At 43.6% G+C, this 22,597-nt stretch overlaps 1 protein-coding gene and 1 pseudogene across 1 annotated transcript; both read right to left on the bottom strand.

Annotated features, from left to right (window-relative positions):
* Positions 1 to 7,071: 7,071 nt before the first annotated feature.
* Positions 7,072 to 11,333, bottom strand: LOC118936749 (uncharacterized). Its single transcript, XM_090187848.1, has 6 exons — positions 11,003 to 11,333; positions 10,747 to 10,848; positions 10,384 to 10,642; positions 10,126 to 10,291; positions 9,781 to 9,884; positions 7,072 to 7,494 (listed from the first exon to the last, which is right to left on the bottom strand). The coding sequence occupies exons 1-6, from the start codon at positions 11,142 to 11,144 to the stop codon at positions 7,338 to 7,340; spliced, it is 930 nt and encodes a 309-aa protein (XP_090043974.1). The 5' UTR covers positions 11,145 to 11,333; the 3' UTR covers positions 7,072 to 7,337.
* A 3,619-nt stretch (positions 11,334 to 14,952) lies between these two features.
* LOC149980194 (uncharacterized) overlaps positions 14,953 to 22,597 on the bottom strand; it is a 57,556-nt pseudogene continuing 49,911 nt past the window's right edge.

The raw sequence follows: 22,597 nt of genomic DNA, 5'->3' as shown, positions 1-22,597 counted from the left end.
ACAGACAAATAATCCTCGAGAGCCTTACGTTCGGGAGCCGACAGAGAGTATAGTCTACCCCGGGGGGGAGTGGTTCCCGGAAGGAGATCAATACTACAATCATACGACCGGTGTGGAGGAAGAGAGGTGGCCCTGGACCGACTGAACACCGTGCGCAGATCGTGATATTCCTCCGGCACCCCTGTCAAATCACCAGGCTCCTCCTGTGAAGAAGAGACAGAGGAAACAGGAGGGATAGCAGACATTAAACATTTCACATGACAAGAGACGTTCCAGGAGAGGATAGAATTACTAGACCAATTAATGGAAGGATTATGACAAACTAGCCAGGGATGGCCCAAAACAACAGGTGTAAAAGGTGAACAAAAAATTAAAAAAGAAATGGTTTCGCTATGATTACCAGAAACAGTGAGGGTTAAAGGTAGCGTCTCACGCTGAATCCTGGGGAGAGGACTACCATCCAGGGCGAACAAGGCCGTGGACTCCCTTAACTGTCTGAGAGGAATGTCATGTTCCCGAGCCCAGGTCTCGTCCATAAAACAGCCCTCCGCCCCAGAGTCTATTAAGGCACTGCAGGAAGCTGACGAACCGGTCCAGCGTAGATGGACCGACAAGGTAGTGCAGGATCTTGAAGGAGAGACAGGAGTAGTAGCTCTCACCAGTAGCCCTCCGCTTACTGATGAGCTCTGGCTTTTACTGGACATGAAGTGACAAAATGACCAGCAGAACCGCAATAGAGACAGAGGCGGTTGGTGATTCTCCGTTCCCTCTCCTTAGTCGAGATGCGGATACCTCCCAGCTGCATAGGCTCAGCTCCCGAGCCGGCAGAGGAAGATGGTAGTGATGCGGAGAGGGGGGCAACGGAGAGCTCGAGCTCCTTTCCACGAGCTCGGTGACGAAGATCAACCCGTCGCTCAATGCGAATAGCGAGTTCAATCAAGGAATCCACGCTGGAAGGAACCTCCCGGGAGAGAATCTCATCCTTTAACTCTGCGCGGAGACCCTCCAGAAGACGAGCGAGCAAGGCCGGCTCGTTCCAGCCACTGGAGACAGCAAGAGTGCGAAACTCAATAGAGTAGTCTGTTATGGATCGATTGCCTTGACATAGGGAAGACAGGGCCCTGGAAGCCTCCTCCCCAAAAACAGATCGATCAAAAACCCGTATCATCTCCTCCTTAAAGTCCTGATACTGGTTAGTACACTCAGCCCTTGCCTCCCAGATTGCCGTGCCCCACTCACGAGCCCGTCCAGTAAGGAGAGATATGACGTAGGCGACACGAGCAGTGCTCCTGGCGTAAGTGTTGGGCTGGAGAGAAAACACAATATCACACTGGGTGAGGAACGAGCGGCATTCAGTGGGCTCCCCAGAGTAACACGGCGGGTTATTGATTCTGGGCTCCGGAGATTCGAAAGCCCTGGAAGTGGCCGGTGGATCGAGGCGGAGATGGTGAACCTGTTCTGTGAGGTTGGAGACTTGGGTGGCCAGGGTCTCAACGGCATGTCGAGCAGCAGACAATTCCTGCTCGTGTCTGCCTAGCATCGCTCCCTGGATCCTGACGGCTGAGTGGAGAGGATCCGAAGTCGCTGGGTCCATTCTTGGTCGGATTCTTCTGTTACGGTGAGTGAATGAGGACCCAAAAGCGAATTAACTTAAACAGAGCTTCTTTAATAACCAAACATAGGTAGGCTCAGATAGACCGGCAGATTCCGACAGGACAGGACAAGGTTACAGCAAACATGACGATAGTCTGGTTCAGGCATGAAACACAACAAACAAGAATCCGACAAGGACAGGAACAGAAACAGAGAGAGATATAGGGACCTAATCAGAGGGAAAAAGGGAACAGGTGGGAAACGGGGTGAATGGGTAGTCAGAGGAGACAAGGAACAGCTGGGGGAAAGCGGGGGAGAAAAGGTAACCTAATACGACCAGCAGAGGGAGACAGGGTGAAAGGAAAGGACAGAAAGACACAACATGACAATACATGACATCATCAGGTTGTCAGGTTGTTGTATCTGGTCTGTAACTCTGCTGTTGTGTTAGTCTTATAAAGGGAAAAACTCTGGTTGTTCCTTTTATCCTCAGAATCTTTGATTTCTCTGTTATCAACAAAGTATAAACACAGAGTTACTAAGTAAAACACCAGGTAAATAGGCATAGTAACCTCTACTTCTTACAACTATGTGATAATCAATGAACGTGGACACAAACTCACAATAGACAGACAGGCCTGTTATGCCAGCCAGTAGAACACACAGCAGCCCCAGAAACACTGCAGCAACTAGGAAGGGTCTCTTCCCTGAGCTATCAGGCTCTGTGGAAACAAACAAGAGACTTTTACCTTGTTATATTGAGAGAGAGAGAGTGTGTGTGTGTGTGTGTTACTTGAGTGCTGGTCTCCTGGTCCATTATTAGGAGCAGTCTCTCTCTCATCTCTTTTGGTGCTGGTCTCACCATCTCTCAGGGTGTCTGCACTGATGTAGATATCCACAATCCTCTCCTCCATCTCACCTCTGTCAAACTTGACCTTCTTGTTCATATCTGGTTCAGTATAGATGACCTTTGACATCTTTAACAATAACTGGGTCTTTCTTTCTATGTAGGTCTACTATACATGAAGTCTCTGCTTCTAGAATTAATGTGGTGGTCTTCCAACATGGCCACCAGGAGGTGTCGTACGTCAACTGCAAGACCTCTGTACGTTAAGTCTCTGCTTCTCGTGGTATCTCTGTCTCTGAGTCATGTGTGTGTCTGTCACACCCTGACCATAGTTTACTTTGTATGTTTCTATGTTTTGGTTGGTCAGGGTGTGATCTGAGTGGGCATTCTATGTTACATGTCTAGTTTGTCCAGTTCTATGTTCGGCCTGATATGGTTCTCAATCAGAGGCAGGTGTTCGTCATTGTCTCTGATTGGGAACCATATTTAGGAAGCCTGGGTTTCACTGTGTGTTTGTGGGTGATTGTTCCTGTCTATGTGTTTTCACCAGATAGGCTGTTTAGGTTTTCGTTACGTTCATCACGTTCTTTATTTTGTAGTGTTTGTATTGATTCGTGTTTTACGTTTGTTCATTAAAACATGGATCGCAATCTACACGCTGCATTTTGGTCCGACTCTCCTTCTCACCAAGAAAACCGTTACAGAATCACCCACCACAAAAGGACCAAGCAGCGTGTCAACAGGCAGGAGCAGCGCGAGGAGATGCGCAATAAGGATTTCTGGACATGGGAGGAAATCCTCGACGGGAGAGGACCCTGGGCTAAACCAGGGGAGTGTAGCCGCCCAAAGGTGCAGCGGGAGAAGAAACAACAGGAGCAGCCCAAAGAGGAGTACAGTATGGAGTATACGACTTGGGAGGAGATCGACAGGTGGGCGGCCGACCCAGGGAGAGTGCCGGAGCCCGCCTGGGATTCGATGGAGCAGTGCGCGGAAGGTTATCAGAGAATGGAGTTGGCGAAGCAGGCACGGCGGCATGGAAGGAAGCCCGAGAGGCAGCCCCAAAAATTTATTGGGGGGGGGGCTAACAGGGAGTATGGCTACGCCAGGTAGGAGACCTGGGCAGACTCCCTGTGCTTACCAGGGGGCTAGAGAGACCGGACAGGCACCGTGTTATGCAGTGGTGCGCACGGTGTCTCCAGTGCGGGTGCATAGCCCGGTGCGGTATATTCCAGCTCCGCGTGTCGGCCGGGCTAGATTGAGCGTCGAGCCTAATGCCATGAAGCCGGCTCTACGCAGCTGGTCCCCAGTGCGTCTCCTTGGGCCGGCTTACATGGCACCAGCCTTGCGCTCGGTGTCTCCGGTTCGCCTGCATAGCCCAGTGCGGGCTATTCCACCTCGACGCACTGGCAGGGCGACCGTGAGCATTCAACCAGGTAAGGTTGGGCTGGCTCGGTGCTCAAGAGCTCCAGTGCGCCTGCACGGTCCAGTCTACCCAGTACCACCTCCACACCCCAGCCCTCCGGTAGCAGCTCCCCGCACCAGGCTTCCTGTGCGTGTCCTCGGCCCAGTACCACCAGTGCCAGCACCACGCATCAGGCCTACAGTGCGCCTCGCCTGTCCAGCGCTGCCAGAGCCTTCCTCCTCTTCAGCGCTGTCAGAGCTTTCCGCCTCTACAGCGCTGCCGGAGTCTCCCGCCTGTTCGGAGCTGCCAGTCTGCAAGGAGCTGCCAGTCTGCAAGGAGCTGCCAGTCTGCAAGGAGCTGCCAGTCTGCAAGGAGCTGCCAGTCTGCAAGGAGCTGCCAGTCTGCAAGGAGCTGCCAGTCTGCATAGAGCTGCCAGTCTGCAAGGAGCTGCCAGTCTGCAAGGAGCTGCCAGTCTGCAAGGAGCCGCCAGAGCTGCCAGTCTGCAGGATGCCGCCAAAGCTGCCAGTTTGCAAGGAGCCGCCAGAGCTGCCAGTTAGCATGGAGCCGCCAGAGCTGCCAGTTAGCATGGAGCCGCCAGGGCCGCCAGTCAGCATGGAGCAGCCAGGGCCGCCAGTCAGCATGGAGCAGCCAGTCAGCATGGAGCAGCCAGAGCTGCCAGTCAGCATGGAGCAGCCAGAGCTGCCAGTCAGCATGGAGCAGCCAGAGCTGCCAGTCAGCATGGAGCAGCCAGAGCTGCCAGTCAGCATGGAGCAGCCAGAGCTGTCAGTCAGCATGGAGCAGCCAGTCAGCATGGAGCAGCCAGAGCTGCCAGTCAGCATGGGGCAGCCAGTCAGCATGGAGCAGCCAGAGCTGCCAGTCAACCAGACTCTTCCAGATCTGCCAGTCGACCAGACTCTTCCAGATCTGCCAGTCGACCAGACTCTTCCAGATATGCCAGTCGACCAGACTCTTCCAGATCTGCCAGTCGACCAGACTCTTCCAGATCTGCCAGTCGACCAGACTCTTCCAGATCTGCCAGTCGACCAGACTCTTCCAGATCTGCCAGTCGACCAGACTCTTCCAGATCTGCCAGTCGACCAGACTCTTCCAGATCTGCCAGTCGACCAGACTCTTCCAGATATGCCAGTCGACCAGACTCTTCCAGATCTGCCAGTCGACCAGACTCTTCCAGATCTGCCAGTCGACCAGACTCTTCCAGATCTGCCAGTCGACCAGACTCTTCCAGATCTGCCAGTCGACCAGACTCTTCCAGATCTGCCAGTCAGCCAGGATCTGCTAGATCCAACTACCTGCCTGGGCTTCCTCTCAGTGCTGAGCTTCCTCTCAGTGCTAAGCTACCCATCTGTCCCGAGCTACCTCTGTCCCGAGCTGCCCCTCTGTCCCGAGCTGTCATTTAGGAGGGTAACCTATCTAGGGACGCTAAGGAGGTGGACTAAAACTATTATGGAGTGGGGTCCACGTCCAGCGCCAGAGCCGCCACCGCGGACAGATGCCCACCCAGACCCTCCCCTATAGGTTCAGGTTTTGCGGCCGGAGTCCGCACCTTGGGGGGGGGGGGGGTACTGTCACACCCTGACCATAGTTTACTTTGTATGTTTCTATGTTTTGGTTGGTCAGGGTGTGATCTGAGTGGGCATTCTATGTTACATGTCTAGTTTGTCCAGTTCTATGTTCGGCCTGATATGGTTCTCAATCAGAGGCAGGTGTTCGTCATTGTCTCTGATTGGGAACCATATTTAGGTAGCCTGGGTTTCACTGTGTGTTTGTGGGTGATTGTTCCTGTCTATGCGTTTTCACCAGATAGGCTGTTTAGGTTTTCGTTACGTTCATCACGTTCTTTATTTTGTAGTGTTTGTATTGATTCGTGTTTTACGTTTGTTCATTAAAACATGGATCGCAATCTACACGCTGCATTTTGGTCCGACTCTCCTTCTCACCAAGAAAACCGTTAGTGTCTCTGTCTGTGTGACTACTGTAGGTGTTAACTCTAGGGAAGTATCAACAAAATGACGTGGGTAGTTGTAGCTATGCTAATACAACAAAATAGAACATGTTTACATACTGTGTCTGTGCTTGTGTGCATGTGTGCGTGTGTGTGTGTGTTTGTGTGTGAGAGATTGTTACACTGGTTATTTTTTTAAGCCATTTTCTGCAGAACAATATAAATCATTCCATGTCTCTACATGATCATCTTGTCCAGAGTATATCTCAACACAGTCCTCCTGACCAGGGAATGGGACTTGCTATTTGTGATGATGGACAGGACACTATGATACCAGGAAGATATAGATCATAGAGGGGAAGTGGAGAACAAAGACTAGTTGTTAACATATATTAAATATCATATGTAACAGTCCCAAGATAATTCAGGGAGTTTCCAGAACTCCTCCTTCCTTTCACCTTTCTGCTGATTTGGACCCTCTGTTTACTCCCAAATATACATCAACATGTTCAGGAGGTCCAGGACTACAAACATGGGTCACTATAATGTCCAGACAATAGATTTGATACTACAAACTGTTCCAAGTGGATATTGAGGGTGGGTAGTTTTAACCAGTGAGGATGAGATGATAACAGTAACCCCCGGGGCTCGCCTCTACATTTACAGTTTAGTCATTTAGAAGACGCTCTTATCCAGAGCGACTTACAGCAGCAATTAGGGTTAAGTGCCTTGCTGAAGGGCACATCAACAGATTTTTCAAATAGTCGTCTCAGGAATTCGAACCACCAACCGTTCGGTTCCTGGCCCAACGATCTTAACCGCTAGGCTACCTGCCGCCCTTTCTCTTAATGAACCTGATTGGTTGAGGAGTTTTTGAGTGACAGCTAGTTGAACCACTGAAAATATCTACTACACTTCCATCTTTTGGGACCCATATAGGAGAACAACAGTCAAATATGAGCATTTGATTTTGTGCTTATATGTAACTTGACAACAAAGACTGACTGTCAAATATTATTAAGTAACATTCTTTGAAATCTCTACTACACTCATTGATTGGTGATACAGTCACCTCCTTCCTATACAGTGTATGTAATGGTGGTTTGGTACTCTTGAGAATGTCATCACCAGGCCTCAATTGGAGCATGTAGATATCTGTAGAATATATTTGAATTAGAAATGATGTGTATGGAAAAGTCAAATGTACTGAATTCATGTTGAACCTGATGATATGTGAAACACAGGAAGTTACAAACAGGAAATAAGTAGGCCTTTTATTAATATAACACTACAAATAAACACAACAATAGATGCGTTTGCATGCATGTGTGCACGCAGTGTGTGTGCATGTGTGTGGGAGGTTGTGTGTGTGGGTTTGAGACAGAGAGAGAATGTCTGTGAGAGAAAGTGAGAGAGAGAGAGACAGAGAGAGCTACAGAGAGAGAGACACACAGAGTTAGCGAGAGAATGAAGGAGGAAGTTTCGTGCACTGTGTGCTGCTGTATGTGTTACAGTATGTTGTCATGGTGATGTTAAACAGCTTTCTCACAAACCCAGTAGATTTTCCTGTCACATGACAAGTCATTCCATGCCTCCAGAGGACGCTGATCTGTACGTATCTCAACACAGTCCTCCTCACCATAGTCTAGTCTGCCAGCACCATTATCAGGCTGTGGTTTATGCCAGTACCTACAGGGTTAACAACAGTCAGATATCATGGTTAATTCCAGTACCTACAGGGTTAACAACAGACAGATATCATGGTTAATACCAGTACCTACAGGGTTAACAACAGTCAGATATCATGGTTAATACCAGTACCTACAGGGTTAACAACAGTCAGATATCATGGTTAATACCAGTACCTACAGGGTTAACAACAGTCAGATATCATGGTTAATACCAGTACCTACATAGTTAATAACAGTCAGATATCATGGTTAATACCAGTACCTAGAGGGCTAAAAACAGTCAGATATCATGGTTAATACCAGTACCTACAGGGTTAAACACAGTCAGATATCATGGTTAATATCAGTACCTACAGGGTTAAAAACAGTCAGATATCATGGTTAATACTATTACCTACAGGGTTAACAACAGTCAGATATCATGGTTAATACCAGTACCTACAGGGTTAAAAACAGTCAGATAGCATGGTTAATACCATTACCTACAGGGTTAACAACAGTCAGATATCATGGTTAATACCAGTACCTACAGGGTTAAAAACAGTCAGATAGCATGGTTAATACCAGTACCTACAGGGTTAAAAACAGTCAGATATCATGGTTAATACCAGTACCTACAGGGTTAACAACAGTCAGATATCATGGTTAATACCAGTACCTACAGGGTTAACAACAGTCAGATATCATGGTTAATACCAGTACCTACAGGGTTAACAACAGTCAGATATCATGGTTAATACCAGTACCTACAGGGTTAACAACAGTCAGATATCATGGTTAATACCAGTACCTACAGGGTTAATAACAGTCAGACATCATGGTTAATACCAGTACCTACAGGGCTAAAAACAGTCAGATATCATGGTTAATACCAGTACCTACAGGGTTAATAACAGTCAGATATCATGGTTAATACCAGTACCTACAGGGTTAAAAACAGTCAGATATCATGGTTAATACCAGTACCTACAGGGTTAAAAACATTCAGATATCATGGTTAATACCAGTACCTACAGGGTTAACAACAGTCAGATATCATGGTTAATACCAGTACCTACAGGGTTAAAAACAGTCAGATATCATGGTTAATACCAGTACCTACATGGTTAATAACAGTCAGATAGCATGGTTAATACCAATACCTACAGGGTTAACAACAGTCAGATATCATGGTTAATACCAGTACCTACAGGGTTAAAACAGTCAGATATCATGGTTAATACCAGTACCTACAGGGTTAAACACAGTCAGATATCATGGTTAATACCAGTACATACAGGGTTAAAACAGTCAGATATCGTGGTTAATACCAGTATCTACAGGGTTAACAACAGTCAGACATCACAGTTAAAACATCACAATCCTAAATAATATACAGACATGTTTCACCTTAAATTCAACTTTGTTGACTGCTGCCATCAATGACAATATTCTGTATAAATAAAGGCTGAATAAACTGAAAATTGGAGCCTTATTGTCAGAGTAGTTATCATCTCTTAGTCTGTGGTCTGTGTTGGTCCATCAGTTGAGTGTGGAGGACATATGAACAGTATGTACAACACAGAGAAACAGTCCTTCTCCTTACACTGTGGTCAGTGTTATTATAACAGTAGTGTATTACCTTGGGGTGGTCAGTGTTATTATAACAGTAGTATATTACCTTGGGGTGGTCAGTGTTATTATAACAGTAGTATATTACCTTGGGGTGGTCAGTGTTATTATAACAGTAGTCTCTTACCTTGGGTTGGTCAGTGTTATTATAACAGTAGTGTATTACCTTGGGTTGGTCAGTGTTATTAGAGCAGTAGTATATTACCTTGGGGTGGTCAGTGTTATTATAACAGTAGTATATTACCTTGGGGTGGTCAGTGTTATTATAACAGTAGTATATTACCTTGGGGTGGTCAGTGTTATTATAACAGTAGTCTCTTACCTTGGGTTGGTCAGTGTTATTATAACAGTAGTGTATTACCTTGGGCTGGTCAGTGTTATTAGAGCAGTAGTATATTACCCTGGGTTGGTCAGTGTTATTAGAGCAGTAGTATATTACCTTGGGGTGGTCAGTGTTATTATAACAGTAGTATATTACCTTGGGGTGGTCAGTGTTATTATAACAGTAGTATATTACCTTGGGGTGGTCAGTGTTATTATAACAGTAGTGTATTACCTTGGGGTGGTCAGTGTTATTAGAGCAGTAGTATACTACCTTGGGGTGATCAGTGTTATTATAACAGTAGTATATTACCTTGGGGTGGTCAGTGTTATTATAACAGTAGTATATTACCTTGGGGTGGTCAGTGGGGTGCCATCCACCCATATCAAGTTCCCCTCAGTAACAGAGTCAGTCAGACCAATCCAGACTCCCTTGTTGAGGTTGAAGAGAAACTCCTGTTGTTGAAAAAGATAAATAAATATTCTCTCTCTCTCTCTCTCTCTCTCTCTCTCTCTCTCTCTCTCTCTCTCTCTCTCTCTCTCTCTCTCTCTCTCTCTCTCTATCTCTCTCTCTCTCTCTCTCTATCTCTCTCTCTCTCTCTCTCTCTCTCTCTCTATCTCTCTCTCTCTCTCTCTATCTCTCTTTCTCTCTCTCTCTCTCTCTCTCTCTCTCTCTCTCTCTCTCTCTCTCTCTCACCTGCTCCTTATCACTGTTTACGATCACCAGGTCTGCTCCTCTCTCCAGACAGTCCTCTCTGCTCTCCTTCCAGGTTTTAGTATCATCAGACAGGAAGTACCAACTGGATTCAAAATTCTGCCAGCCTTTGGGACAGGTTTGTTCTACAAGATGAAAACATGAATTTCTTTCAATTTACCACACAGGATACTTAAGTAAAAAAATTCAGCACACAATAAAGTGTGTGGGATTAATGAAAATGTACTATTGTATGTTTACTCACCGAGATTGGTAAGCCTCCCACTAAGAAAATCTCTCTCAGTCTGTAGCTGGTCTCTCTCTTTAATCAGAAGGCTATAACTGGCCTGTAGTTGGTCTCTCTCTTTAGTCAGGTTGTTGTAACTGGTCTGTAGCTGGTCTCCCTCTTTAGTCAGGTTGTTGTAACTGGACTGTAGCTGGTCTCTCTCTTCAGTCAGATTGCTGTAACTAGCCAGCAGCTGGTTTCTCTCTGTTGAGTTGTGATGATCAATGACTCCATCTGTAAAAGGGAAAAGTTTATCAAACATGTAACTAAAACACCATTGATGATTAAGTATAATTAAGTAGGCTCCTTAATTCTCAGTGACAACATACTAAACTTACAGTAGACAGACAGGCCTATGATCCCAGCCAGTAGGAGAACACACAGCAGCCCCAGACACACTGCAGCAACTCCAGAGGGTCTCTTCCACCACTGAACATGTACTGAATCACAAATGATTAAAGATCTTTGGTAATGTGTTTTACTGTATCATCCAGGATTGAGACAAATAAAGCTAGAGTTCTACAGGGTTATCACACCTGTATTTGTTTGTGTGCTTATGTGTGTGTGTGTGTGTGTGTGTTCGTGCAATCTTACCAGATTCAACAACTCCATCTCTTGGACTGGACTTGAAGGCTTTTACGTTGGCATATAATTGGTCATCAATGTCTGTGTTCTTCATTGCATCAGGCTCATCGTCTTCAAATCCATCTGAGATTTCATAGACTTCCTCTGACATCTTAACACACTGGTGGTGAAATACAGTAACTTCTACTTATCTCAACTCTAATATACGTCTGTATCTATGTGTTCTCTCTGGACTGTCCAGCATCTGTGTGACTTATTACAGTGATACATGTTTTAAACAGTTAACCACAGTGAAGAGGAAACTGTCAAATCAACACCACACTGGTCATCACATGACTTGCACCAGCCAATCTAAACATGTATGTTTCCCACAGTGCTCATCAGTATTAAACATGTGTTTCAACTGAAGTGATAATATAATACATGATATGACTCCCACCAGCCTTAGTTTGATAATATAAGACATGATATGACTCCCACCAGCCTTAGTTTGATAATATAATACATTATACGACTCCCACCAGCCTTAGTTTGATAATATAATACATAATATGACTCCCACCAGCCTTAGTGTGGTAATATAATACATGATATGACTCCCACCAGCCTTAGTGTGATAATATAATACATGATATGACTCCCACCAGCCTTAGTTTGATAATATAATACATGATATGACTCCCACCAGCCTTAGTGTGATAATATAATACATGATATGACTCCCACCAGCCTTAGTTTGATAATATAATACATGATATGACTCCCACCAGCCTTAGTTTGATAATATAATACATGATATGACTCTAGATCATGCTATATGATGTATGTATGAATTCACAGGGTCCCGATTTTGGATCTGCTAAAATAAATTGTGATCCTGTTAATTGACAAATACACTACATATATCCTGACTGAGTTTACAGCACCCCCAGCCTTCAAATGGAGAGCACATTATGGATCTCACTCTGTGACTGGTGGTGTAGGGGGAAGTTGACGCTGATCTTAGGTCGGTTTTGCATTTCTACCACAAATGGTTAAGGTTAGGATTGGGGGAGAGAAACCTGATCCTAGATCTGAACCTAGGGGAATCTTCCTTCCGTGGCCATCTACAGTAGGGGTCTTTTTTTATCTATACTGACTGTGAAGAGTTTCTCAGAATGAAAAAGCAGAAGTTCTAACAATATCTCCATTGTTCCAGTTTGACAGATTTAAGAGAAAGAAGAATATAAACTCTCCACATGTTTTATGATAAAACGTTCATATTTCCACCCTGTCTTTCAGTACAACATCAAATCAAATCAAATTTTGTTTGTCACATACACATGGTTAGCAGATGTTAATGCGAGTGTAGCGAAATGCTTGTGCTTCTAGTTCTGACAATGCAGTAATAACCAACAAGTAATCTAACTAACAATTCCAAAACTACTCTTATACACACAAGTGTAAGGGGATAAATAATATGTACATAAAGATATATGAATGAGTGATGGTACAGAGCGGCATAGGCAAGATACAGTAGATGGTATTGAGCACAGTATATACATATGAGATGAGTATGTAAACAAAGTGGCATAGTTAAAGTGGCTAGTGATACATGTGTTACATAAAGATGCAGTAGATGATATAGAGTACAGTATATACGTATACATATGAGATGAATAATGTAGGGTATGTAAACATTATATTAGGTAGCATTGTTTAAAGTGGCTAGTGATATATTTTACATCATTTCCCATCAATTCCCATTATTAAAGTGGATGGAGTTGAGTCAGTGTGTTGGCAGCAGCCACTCAATGTTAGTGGCCTTGAGATAGAAGCTGTTTTTCAGTCTCTCGGTCCCAGCTTTGATGCACCTGTACTGACCTCGCCTTCTGGATGATAGCGGGGTGAACAGGCAGTGGCTCAGGTGGTTGTTGTCCTTGATGATCTATATGGCCTTCCTGTAACATCGGGTGGTGTAGGTGTTCTGGAGGGCAGGTAGTTTGTCCCCGGTGATGCGTTGTGCAGACCTCACTACCCTCTGGAGAGCCTTACGGTTGTGGGCGGAGCAGTTACCGTACCAGGCGGTGATACAGCCCGCCAGGATGCTCTCGATTGTGCATCTGTAGAAGTTTGTGAGTGCTTTTGGTGACAAGCCGAATTTCTTCAGCCTCCTGAGGTTGAAGAGGCGCTGCTGCGCCTTCTTCACGATGCTGTCTGTGTGGGTGGACCAATTCAGTTTGTCTGTGATGTGTATGCCGAGGAACTTAAAACTTGCTACCCTCTCCACTACTGTTCCAACGATGTGGATAGGGGGGTGCTCCCTCTGCTGTTTCCTGAAGTCCACAATCATCTCCTTAGTTTTGTTGACGTTGAGTGTGAGGTTATTTTCCTGACACCACACTCCGGGGGCCCTCACTTCCTCCCTGTAGGCCGTCTCGTCGTTGTTGGTAATCAAGCCTACCACTGTTGTGTCGTCTGCAAACTTGATGATTGAGTTGGAGGCGTGCGTGGCCACGCAGTCGTGGGTGAACAGGGAGTACAGGAGAGGGCTCAGAACGCACCCTTGTGGGGCCCCAGTGTTGAGGATCAGCGGGGTGGAGATGTTGTTGCCTACCCTCACCACCTGGGGGCGGCCCGTCAGGAAGTCCAGTACCTAGTTGCACAGGGCGGGGTTGAGACCCAGGGTCTCGAGCTTGATGACGAGCTTGGACGGTACTATGGTGTTAAATGCCGAGCTGTAGTCGATGAACAGCATTCTCACATAGGTATTCCTCTTGTCCAGATGGGTTAGGGCAGTGTGCAGTGTGGTTGAGATTGCATCGTCTGTGGACCTATTTGGGTGGTAAGCAAATTGGAGTGGGTCTAGGGTGTCAGGTAGGGTGGAGGTGATATGGTCCTTGACTAGTCTCTCAAAGCACTTCATGATGACGGAAGTTACCTTAGCTTTCTTGGGAACAGAAACAATGGTGGCCCTCTTGGCCCACATATACATACTGAGGGTGGTACGGTCTGCCCAACATCACATGCTCACTAGCACTCAGTGGGTACAGGGAACAGCACGAGGCTCTCCAGAGGGTGGCACGGTCTGCCCAACATCACATGCTCACTAGCACTCAGTGGGTACAGGGAGCAGCGTGAGGCTCTCCAGAGGGTGGTACGGTCTGCCCAACATCACATGCTCACTAGCACTCAGTGGGTACAGGGAGCAGCACAAGGCTCTCCAGAGGGTGGCACGGTCTGCCCAACATCACATGCTCACTAGCACTCAGTGGGTACAGGGAGCAGCACGAGGCTCTCCAGAGGGTGGTACGGTCTGCCCAACGCATTTATCGGGGGAGCACTGCACAGCATTTGACATCTGGTAAATATGTGTATGTGACCAATACAATTTGATTTGATTTGAGCAGCAACGAGATCATTACGTCATCCAAAAACATGACAGTCATTGAGTGAATATAAAAAGTACAAAAATCGGCCTCAGCGACAACTATTTGAGATTACAATGAATTGTTTTGTGCACAAAGGTTCTGACTAAAGTGTCTTATTAGGAATTTTCTAATCTGACTTTCCTATGTGGCTCTGTACGGAAAATCTATTTCTGGGTCGAGTATCTGATAAACTGCAGTACCGAAACCAAACTGTTGGAGCATTCAAAACCGTGCTTCTAGACCAGAATCCTGGCCCTTTGGAGGAGACTCCTGGTAGCCCGCACTGGAGAGTGGTAAAATCTGTTACCTGGAGGGAGGAAGGAAGTTAAGAAGGGGAGGAAGAGGGAGAGGGTATAGACAATGCGAGAGAGCAAGAGAGCTTAGTCAGATAACTGATGCAGCTGATAACAATTGGTAGCTAACAGCAACCAATTCCTTTTCAAATCAGTGGCTGTGAGGGAGAGAGGATATGAAAAAAGGAGGGCATTTTAGTGTTTTGAAACAAGACCCTTACTTTGCTGACAACAGACAGGGTTACAGTACATCCGTTCATGACGGGGTGCTAGCGGGCGCCGTGAGGCTCACCGTACTGTTGGCTGCACCGCCCCCAGTCACCATGGAGATGTTGGCAGGGAAGGAAGACGTGAATCTGGAATTGTTGGTGGCTCGGGCGGTAAAGGTTCCTCCGGTTCTGTTGGCCGTTTCTGCAGTGAAGCATACTGAAATGGTGGAAAAATATGGACAAAACAGGGTGTACACAAATGATGGGTTAGGTAATAGTAGTATTGATAAATGAGGCCTCAAAGCTCTGTTGGTACAGTCCGATCTGCTGTCTGTCCAGTTTTTAGTCTTGGTCGAAATGTAGAACCAACCTTCAAAATCATCTCTCTTCCTCTGTAGCTGGTCTCTCTCTTTAGTTAAGTTGTTGTAACTTGTATGTAGCTGGTCTCTCTCTTTAGTCAGGGTGTTGTAACTGATCTGTAGCTGGTCTTTATCATTAGTCCGGGTGTTGTAACTGATCTGTAGCTGGTCTCTCTCTTTAGTCAGGGTGTTATAACTGATCTGTAGCTGGTATCTCTCTTTAGTCAGGGTGTTGTAACTGATCTGTAGCTGGTCTATCTCTTTAGTCAGGGTGTTGTAACTGATCTGTAGCTGGTCTTTATCATTAGTCCGGGTGTTGTAAAGGGTCTGTAGCTGGTCTGTCTCTTCAGTCAGGTTGTCTTAGATTGTCTGTAGTTGGTCTCGTTCCTCAGTAAGGGTGTTGTAACTGTCACATAGCTGACAGATGTGTCATAGTGCCGATCTCACCGTTCCCCCCAGGGCCTCTGCACTGATGTAGATATCCACAATACTTTTCTCCATATCACCTCTGTCAAACCACATTGGTCAAATCTGGCTTGGTATAGATGGCCTCAGACATTTTCAACAATGTTGCCTTAACTATAGGGAAGAATCAAAATGATGAAATGGTAGTTGTGGCTATGCTAATACATAAAAAAGAACAAGTTTACTTACTTGTTTGCATGTGTGAGTGTAAGAGATCGTTACAGTGGTTATTGTTAAACCATTTTCTGCAGAACAATATAAATCATTCCATGTCTCTACATGGTCATCTTGTCCAGAGTATATCTCAACACTGTCCTCCTGTCCAGGGAACGGGACTTGCTATTTGTGATGATGGACAGGACACTATCATACCAGGAAGATCTAGATCATAGAGGGGAAGTGGAGAACAAAGACTAGCTGTTAACATATATTAAATATCATATATAACAGCCCCAAGATAATTCAGGGAGTTTCCAGAACTCCTCCTTCCTTTCACCTTTCTGCTGATGTGGACCCTCTGTTTACTCCCAAATATACATCAACATGTTCAGGAGGTCCAGGACTACAAACATGGGTCATTATAATGTCCAGACAATAGATTTTTCACCACAAGATTACATCAAGTGGATATTGAGGGTGGGTATGCTTAACCAGTGAGGATCAACCTGATTGTTTTTGAGTGACAGCTGGTTGAACCACTGGAAATATCCACTTCCCTTCCCTCTTTTGGGACCCATATAGGGGAACAACAGTGAAATATGAGCATTTGAGATAGTGCTTATATGTAACTTGACAACAAAGACTGACTGTTAAATATTATTAAGTAACATTGTTTGATATCTCTATTACACTCATTGATTGGTGATACAGTCACCTCCTTCCTATACAGTGTATGTAATGGTGGTTTGGTACTGTTGAGAATGTCATCACCAGGCCTCAATTGGAGCATGTAAATATCTGTAGAATATATTTTAATTGAATATTATGTAAATGCACAAAGTCAGATGTACTGAATTAATGTTGAATGAAGCTACAAGAAGCAAATTAAGACTTTTATTAAAATGATACCACAAAGAAATACAACAATAGGTGTGTGTGTGTGTGCGTTTGTGTACGTGCATTCATGTGTTCGAGCGCATGTCTGAATGAGGCTGTGTGATGGTGTCTGTGAGAGAGAAAGAGACAGACAGAGAGAATGAGAGAGAATGAAGGAGGAAGTTGTGTGCACTGTAAGCTACTGTATGTGTTACAGTATGTTGTCATGGTGATGTTAAAGCACTTTCTCACAAATCCAGCTGAGTTTGATGCCACATGATATGTCATTCCACGCCTCCAGAGGACTCTGATTGTTACGTATGTGAACACAGTCCTCCTCACCATATTCTGGTTTGCCATCACCATTATCAGGCTGATGTGGAGACCAGCACCTACGGGGTTAAAAACAGTCAGATATCATGGTTAATACCAGTACCTACAGGGTTAAAACCAGTCAGATATCATGGTTAATACCAGTACCTACAGGGTTAATAACAGTCAGATATCATGGTTAATACCAGTACCTACAGGGTTAAAAACAGTGGTTAATGGTTAATACCAGTACCTAAAGGGTGAACAACTGTCAGATATCATGGTTAATACCAGAACCTACAGGGTTAAAAACAGTCAGATATCATGGTTAATACCAGAACCTATAGGGTTAAAAACAGTCAGATATCATGGATATTACCAGAACCTACAGGGTTAAAAACAGTCAGATATCATGGTTAATACCAGTACCTACAGGGTTAAAAACAGTTTGATATCATGGTTAATACCAGTACCTACAGGGTGAACAACAGTCAGATATCATGGTTACTACCAGTACCTACAGGGTTAAAAACAGTCAGATATCATGGTTAATACCAGTACCTACAGGGATAACAACAGTGGTTAATGGTTAATACCAGTACCTACAGGGTTAAAAACAGTCGTCAGATATCATGGTTATTACCAGTACCTACAGGGTTAAAAACAGTCAGATATCATGGTTAATACCAGAACCTACAGGGTTAACAACAGTCATGTATCATGGTTAAAACCAATACCTACAGGGTTAACAACAGTCATATATCATGGTTAAAACCAGTACCTACAGGGTTAAAAACAGTCAGATATCATGGTTAATACCAGTGCCTACAGGGTTAAAAACAGTCAGATATCATGGTTAATACCAGTGCCTACAGGGTTAAAAACAGTCAGATATCATGGTTACTACCAGTACCTACAGGGTTAAAAACAGTCAGATATCATGGTTAATACCAGTGCCTACAGGGTTAAAAACAGTCAGATATCATGGTTACTACCAGTACCTACAGGGTTAACAACAGTGGTAAATGGTTAATACCAGTACCTACAGGGTTAACAACAGTCAGATATCATGGTTAAAACCAGTACCTACAGGGTTAAAAACAGTCAGATATCATGGTTAATACCAGTGCCTACAGGGTTAAAAACAGTCAGATATCATGGTTACTACCAGTACCTACAGGGTTAAAAACAGTCAGATATCATGGTTAATACCAGTGCCTACAGGGTTAAAAACAGTCAGATATCATGGTTACTACCAGTACCTACAGGGTTAACAACAGTGGTAAATGGTTAATACCAGTACCTACAGGGTTAACAACAGTCAGATATCATGGTTAATATCAGTACCTACAGGGTTAAAAACAGTCAGATATCATGGTTAATACCAGTGCCTACAGGGTTAAAAACAGTCAGATATCATGGTTAATATCAGTACCTACAGGGTTAAAAACAGTCAGATATCATGGTTAATACCAGTACCTACAGGGATAACAACAGTGGTTAATGGTTAATACCAGTACCTACAGGGTTAAAAACAGTCAGATATCATGGTTACTACCAGTACCTACAGGGTTAAAAACAGTGGTTAATGGTTAATACCAGTACCTAAAGGGTGAACAACTGTCAGATATCATAGTTAATACCAGAACCTACAGGGTTAAAAACAGTCAGATATCATGTTTAATACCAGTACCTACAGGGTTAACAACAGTCAGATATCATGGTTAATACCAGAACCTATAGGGTTAAAAACAGTCATTTATCATGGATATTACCAGAACCTACAGGGTTAAAAACAGTCAGATATCATGGTTAATACCAGTACCTACAGGGTTAAAAACAGTTTGATATCATGGTTAATACCAGTACCTACAGGGTGAACAACAGTCAGATGTCATGGTTACTACCAGTACCTACAGGGTTAAAATCAGTCAGATATCATGGTTAATACCAGTACCTACAGGGATAACAACAGTGGTTAATGGTTAATACCAGTACCTACAGGGTTAAAAACAGTTGTCAGATATCATGGTTATTACGAGTACCTACAGGGTTAAAAACAGTCAAATATCATGGTTAATACCAGAACCTACAGGGTTAACAACAGTCATATATCATGGTTAAAACCAGTACCTACAGGGTTAACAACAGTCATATATCATGGTTAAAACCAGTACCTACAGGGTTAAAAACAGTCAGATATCATGGTTAATACCAGTGCCTACATGGTTAAAAACAGTCAGATATCATGGTTAATATCAGTACCTACAGGGTTAAAAACAGTCAGATATCATGGTTAATACCAGTACCTACAGGGATAACAACAGTGGTTAATGGTTAATACCAGTACCTACAGGGTTAAAAACAGTCAGATATCATGGTTACTACCAGTACCTACAGGGTTAAAAACAGTGGTTAATGGTTAATACCAGTGCCTACAGGGTTAACAACAGTCAGATATCATGGTTAATACCAGTACCTACAGGGTTAAAAACAGTGGTTAATGGTTAATACCAGTACCTAAAGGGTGAACAACTGTCAGATATCATAGTTAATACCAGAACCTACAGGGTTAAAAACAGTCAGATATCATGTTTAATACCAGTACCTACAGGGTTAACAACAGTCAGATATCATGGTTAATACCAGAACCTATAGGGTTAAAAACAGTCAGATATCATGGATATTACCAGAACCTACAGGGTTAAAAACAGTCAGATATCATGGTTAATACCACTACCTACAGGGTTAAAAACAGTTTGATATCATGGTTAATACCAGTACCTACAGGGTGAACAACAGTCAGATGTCATGGTTACTACCAGTACCTACAGGGTTAAAATCAGTCAGATATCATGGTTAATACCAGTACCTACAGGGATAACAACAGTGGTTAATGGTTAATACCAGTACCTACAGGGTTAAAAACAGTTGTCAGATATCATGGTTATTACGAGTACCTACAGGGTTAAAAACAGTCAAATATCATGGTTAATACCAGAACCTACAGGGTTAACAACAGTCATATATCATGGTTAAAACCAGTACCTACAGGGTTAACAACAGTCATATATCATGGTTAAAACCAGTACCTACAGGGTTAAAAACAGTCAGATATCATGGTTAATACCAGTGCCTACAGGGTTAAAAACAGTCAGATATCATGGTTAATACCAGTGCCTACAGGGTTAAAAACAGTCAGATATCATGGTTACTACCAGTACCTACAGGGTTAACAACAGTGGTAAATGGTTAATACCAGTACCTACAGGGTTAACAACAGTCAGATATCATGGTTAATATCAGTACCTACAGGGTTAAAAACAGTCAGATATCATGGTTAATACCAGTGCCTACAGGGTTAAAAACAGTCAGATATCATGGTTAATACCAGAACCTACAGGGTTAAAAACAGTCAGATATCATGGTTAATACCAGTACCTACAGGGTTAAAAACAGTTTGATATCATGGTTAATACCAGTACCTACAGGGTGAACAACAGTCAGATGTCATGGTTACTACCAGTACCTACAGGGTTAAAATCAGTCAGATATCATGGTTAATACCAGTACCTACAGGGATAACAACAGTGGTTAATGGTTAATACCAGTACCTACAGGGTTAAAAACAGTTGTCAGATATCATGGTTATTACGAGTACCTACAGGGTTAAAAACAGTCAAATATCATGGTTAATACCAGAACCTACTGGGTTAACAACAGTCATATATCATGGTTAAAACCAGTACCTACAGGGTTAACAACAGTCATATATCATGGTTAAAACCAGTACCTACAGGGTTAAAAACAGTCAGATATCATGGTTAATACCAGTGCCTACAGGGTTAAAAACAGTCAGATATCATGGTTAATATCAGTACCTACAGGGTTAAAAACAGTCAGATATCATGGTTAATACCAGTACCTACAGGGATAACAACAGTGGTTAATGGTTAATACCAGTACCTACAGGGTTAAAAACAGTCAGATATCATGGTTACTACCAGTACCTACAGGGTTAAAAACAGTGGTTAATGGTTAATACCAGTGCCTACAGGGTTAACAACAGTCAGATATCATGGTTAATACCAGAACCTATAGGGTTAAAAACAGTCAGATATCATGGATATTACCAGAACCTACAGGGTTAAAAACAGTCAGATATCATGGTTAATACCAGTACCTACAGGGTTAAAAACAGTTTGATATCATGGTTAATACCAGTACCTACAGGGTGAACAACAGTCAGATGTCATGGTTACTACCAGTACCTACAGGGTTAAAATCAGTCAGATATCATGGTTAATACCAGTACCTACAGGGATAACAACAGTGGTTAATGGTTAATACCAGTACCTACAGGGTTAAAAACAGTTGTCAGATATCATGGTTATTACGAGTACCTACAGGGTTAAAAACAGTCAAATATCATGGTTAATACCAGAACCTACAGGGTTAACAACAGTCATATATCATGGTTAAAACCAGTACCTACAGGGTTAACAACAGTCATATATCATGGTTAAAACCAGTACCTACAGGGTTAAAAACAGTCAGATATCATGGTTAATACCAGTGCCTACAGGGTTAAAAACAGTCAGATATCATGGTTAATACCAGTGCCTACAGGGTTAAAAACAGTCAGATATCATGGTTACTACCAGTACCTACAGGGTTAACAACAGTGGTAAATGGTTAATACCAGTACCTACAGGGTTAACAACAGTCAGATATCATGGTTAAAACCAGTACCTACAGGGTTAAAAACAGTCAGATATCATGGTTAATACCAGTGCCTACAGGGTTAAAAACAGTCAGATATCATGGTTACTACCAGTACCTACAGGGTTAAAAACAGTCAGATATCATGGTTAATATCAGTACCTACAGGGTTAAAAACAGTCAGATATCATGGTTAATACCAGTACCTACAGGGATAACAACAGTGGTTAATGGTTAATACCAGTACCTACAGGGTTAAAAACAGTCGGATATCATGGTTAATACCAGAACCTATAGGGTTAAAAACAGTCAGATATCATGGATATTACCAGAACCTACAGGGTTAAAAACAGTCAGATATCATGGTTAATACCAATACCTACAGGGTTAAAAACAGTGGTTAATGGTTAATACCAGTGCCTACAGGGTTAACAACAGTCAGATATCATGGTTAATACCAGTACCTACAGGGTTAAAAACAGTGGTTAATGGTTAATACCAGTACCTAAAGGGTGAACAACTGTCAGATATCATAGTTAATACCAGAACCTACAGAGTTAAAAACAGTCAGATATCATGTTTAATACCAGTACCTACAGGGTTAACAACAGTCAGATATCATGGTTAATACCAGAACCTATAGGGTTAAAAACAGTCAGATATCATGGATATTACCAGAACCTACAGGGTTAAAAACAGTCAGATATCATGGTTAATACCAGTACCTACAGGGTTAAAAACAGTTTGATATCATGGTTAATACCAGTACCTACAGGGTGAACAACAGTCAGATGTCATG

The sequence above is a fragment of the Oncorhynchus mykiss genome, chromosome 10, assembly GCF_057628025.1.
Source record: "Oncorhynchus mykiss isolate SJ-2025 chromosome 10, ASM5762802v1, whole genome shotgun sequence".
In the NCBI taxonomy this organism is placed as follows: Eukaryota; Metazoa; Chordata; class Actinopteri; order Salmoniformes; family Salmonidae; genus Oncorhynchus; species Oncorhynchus mykiss.
Note: the sequence above shows the minus strand (reverse complement) of the source record. Positions and strands in the feature narration are given on the sequence as shown.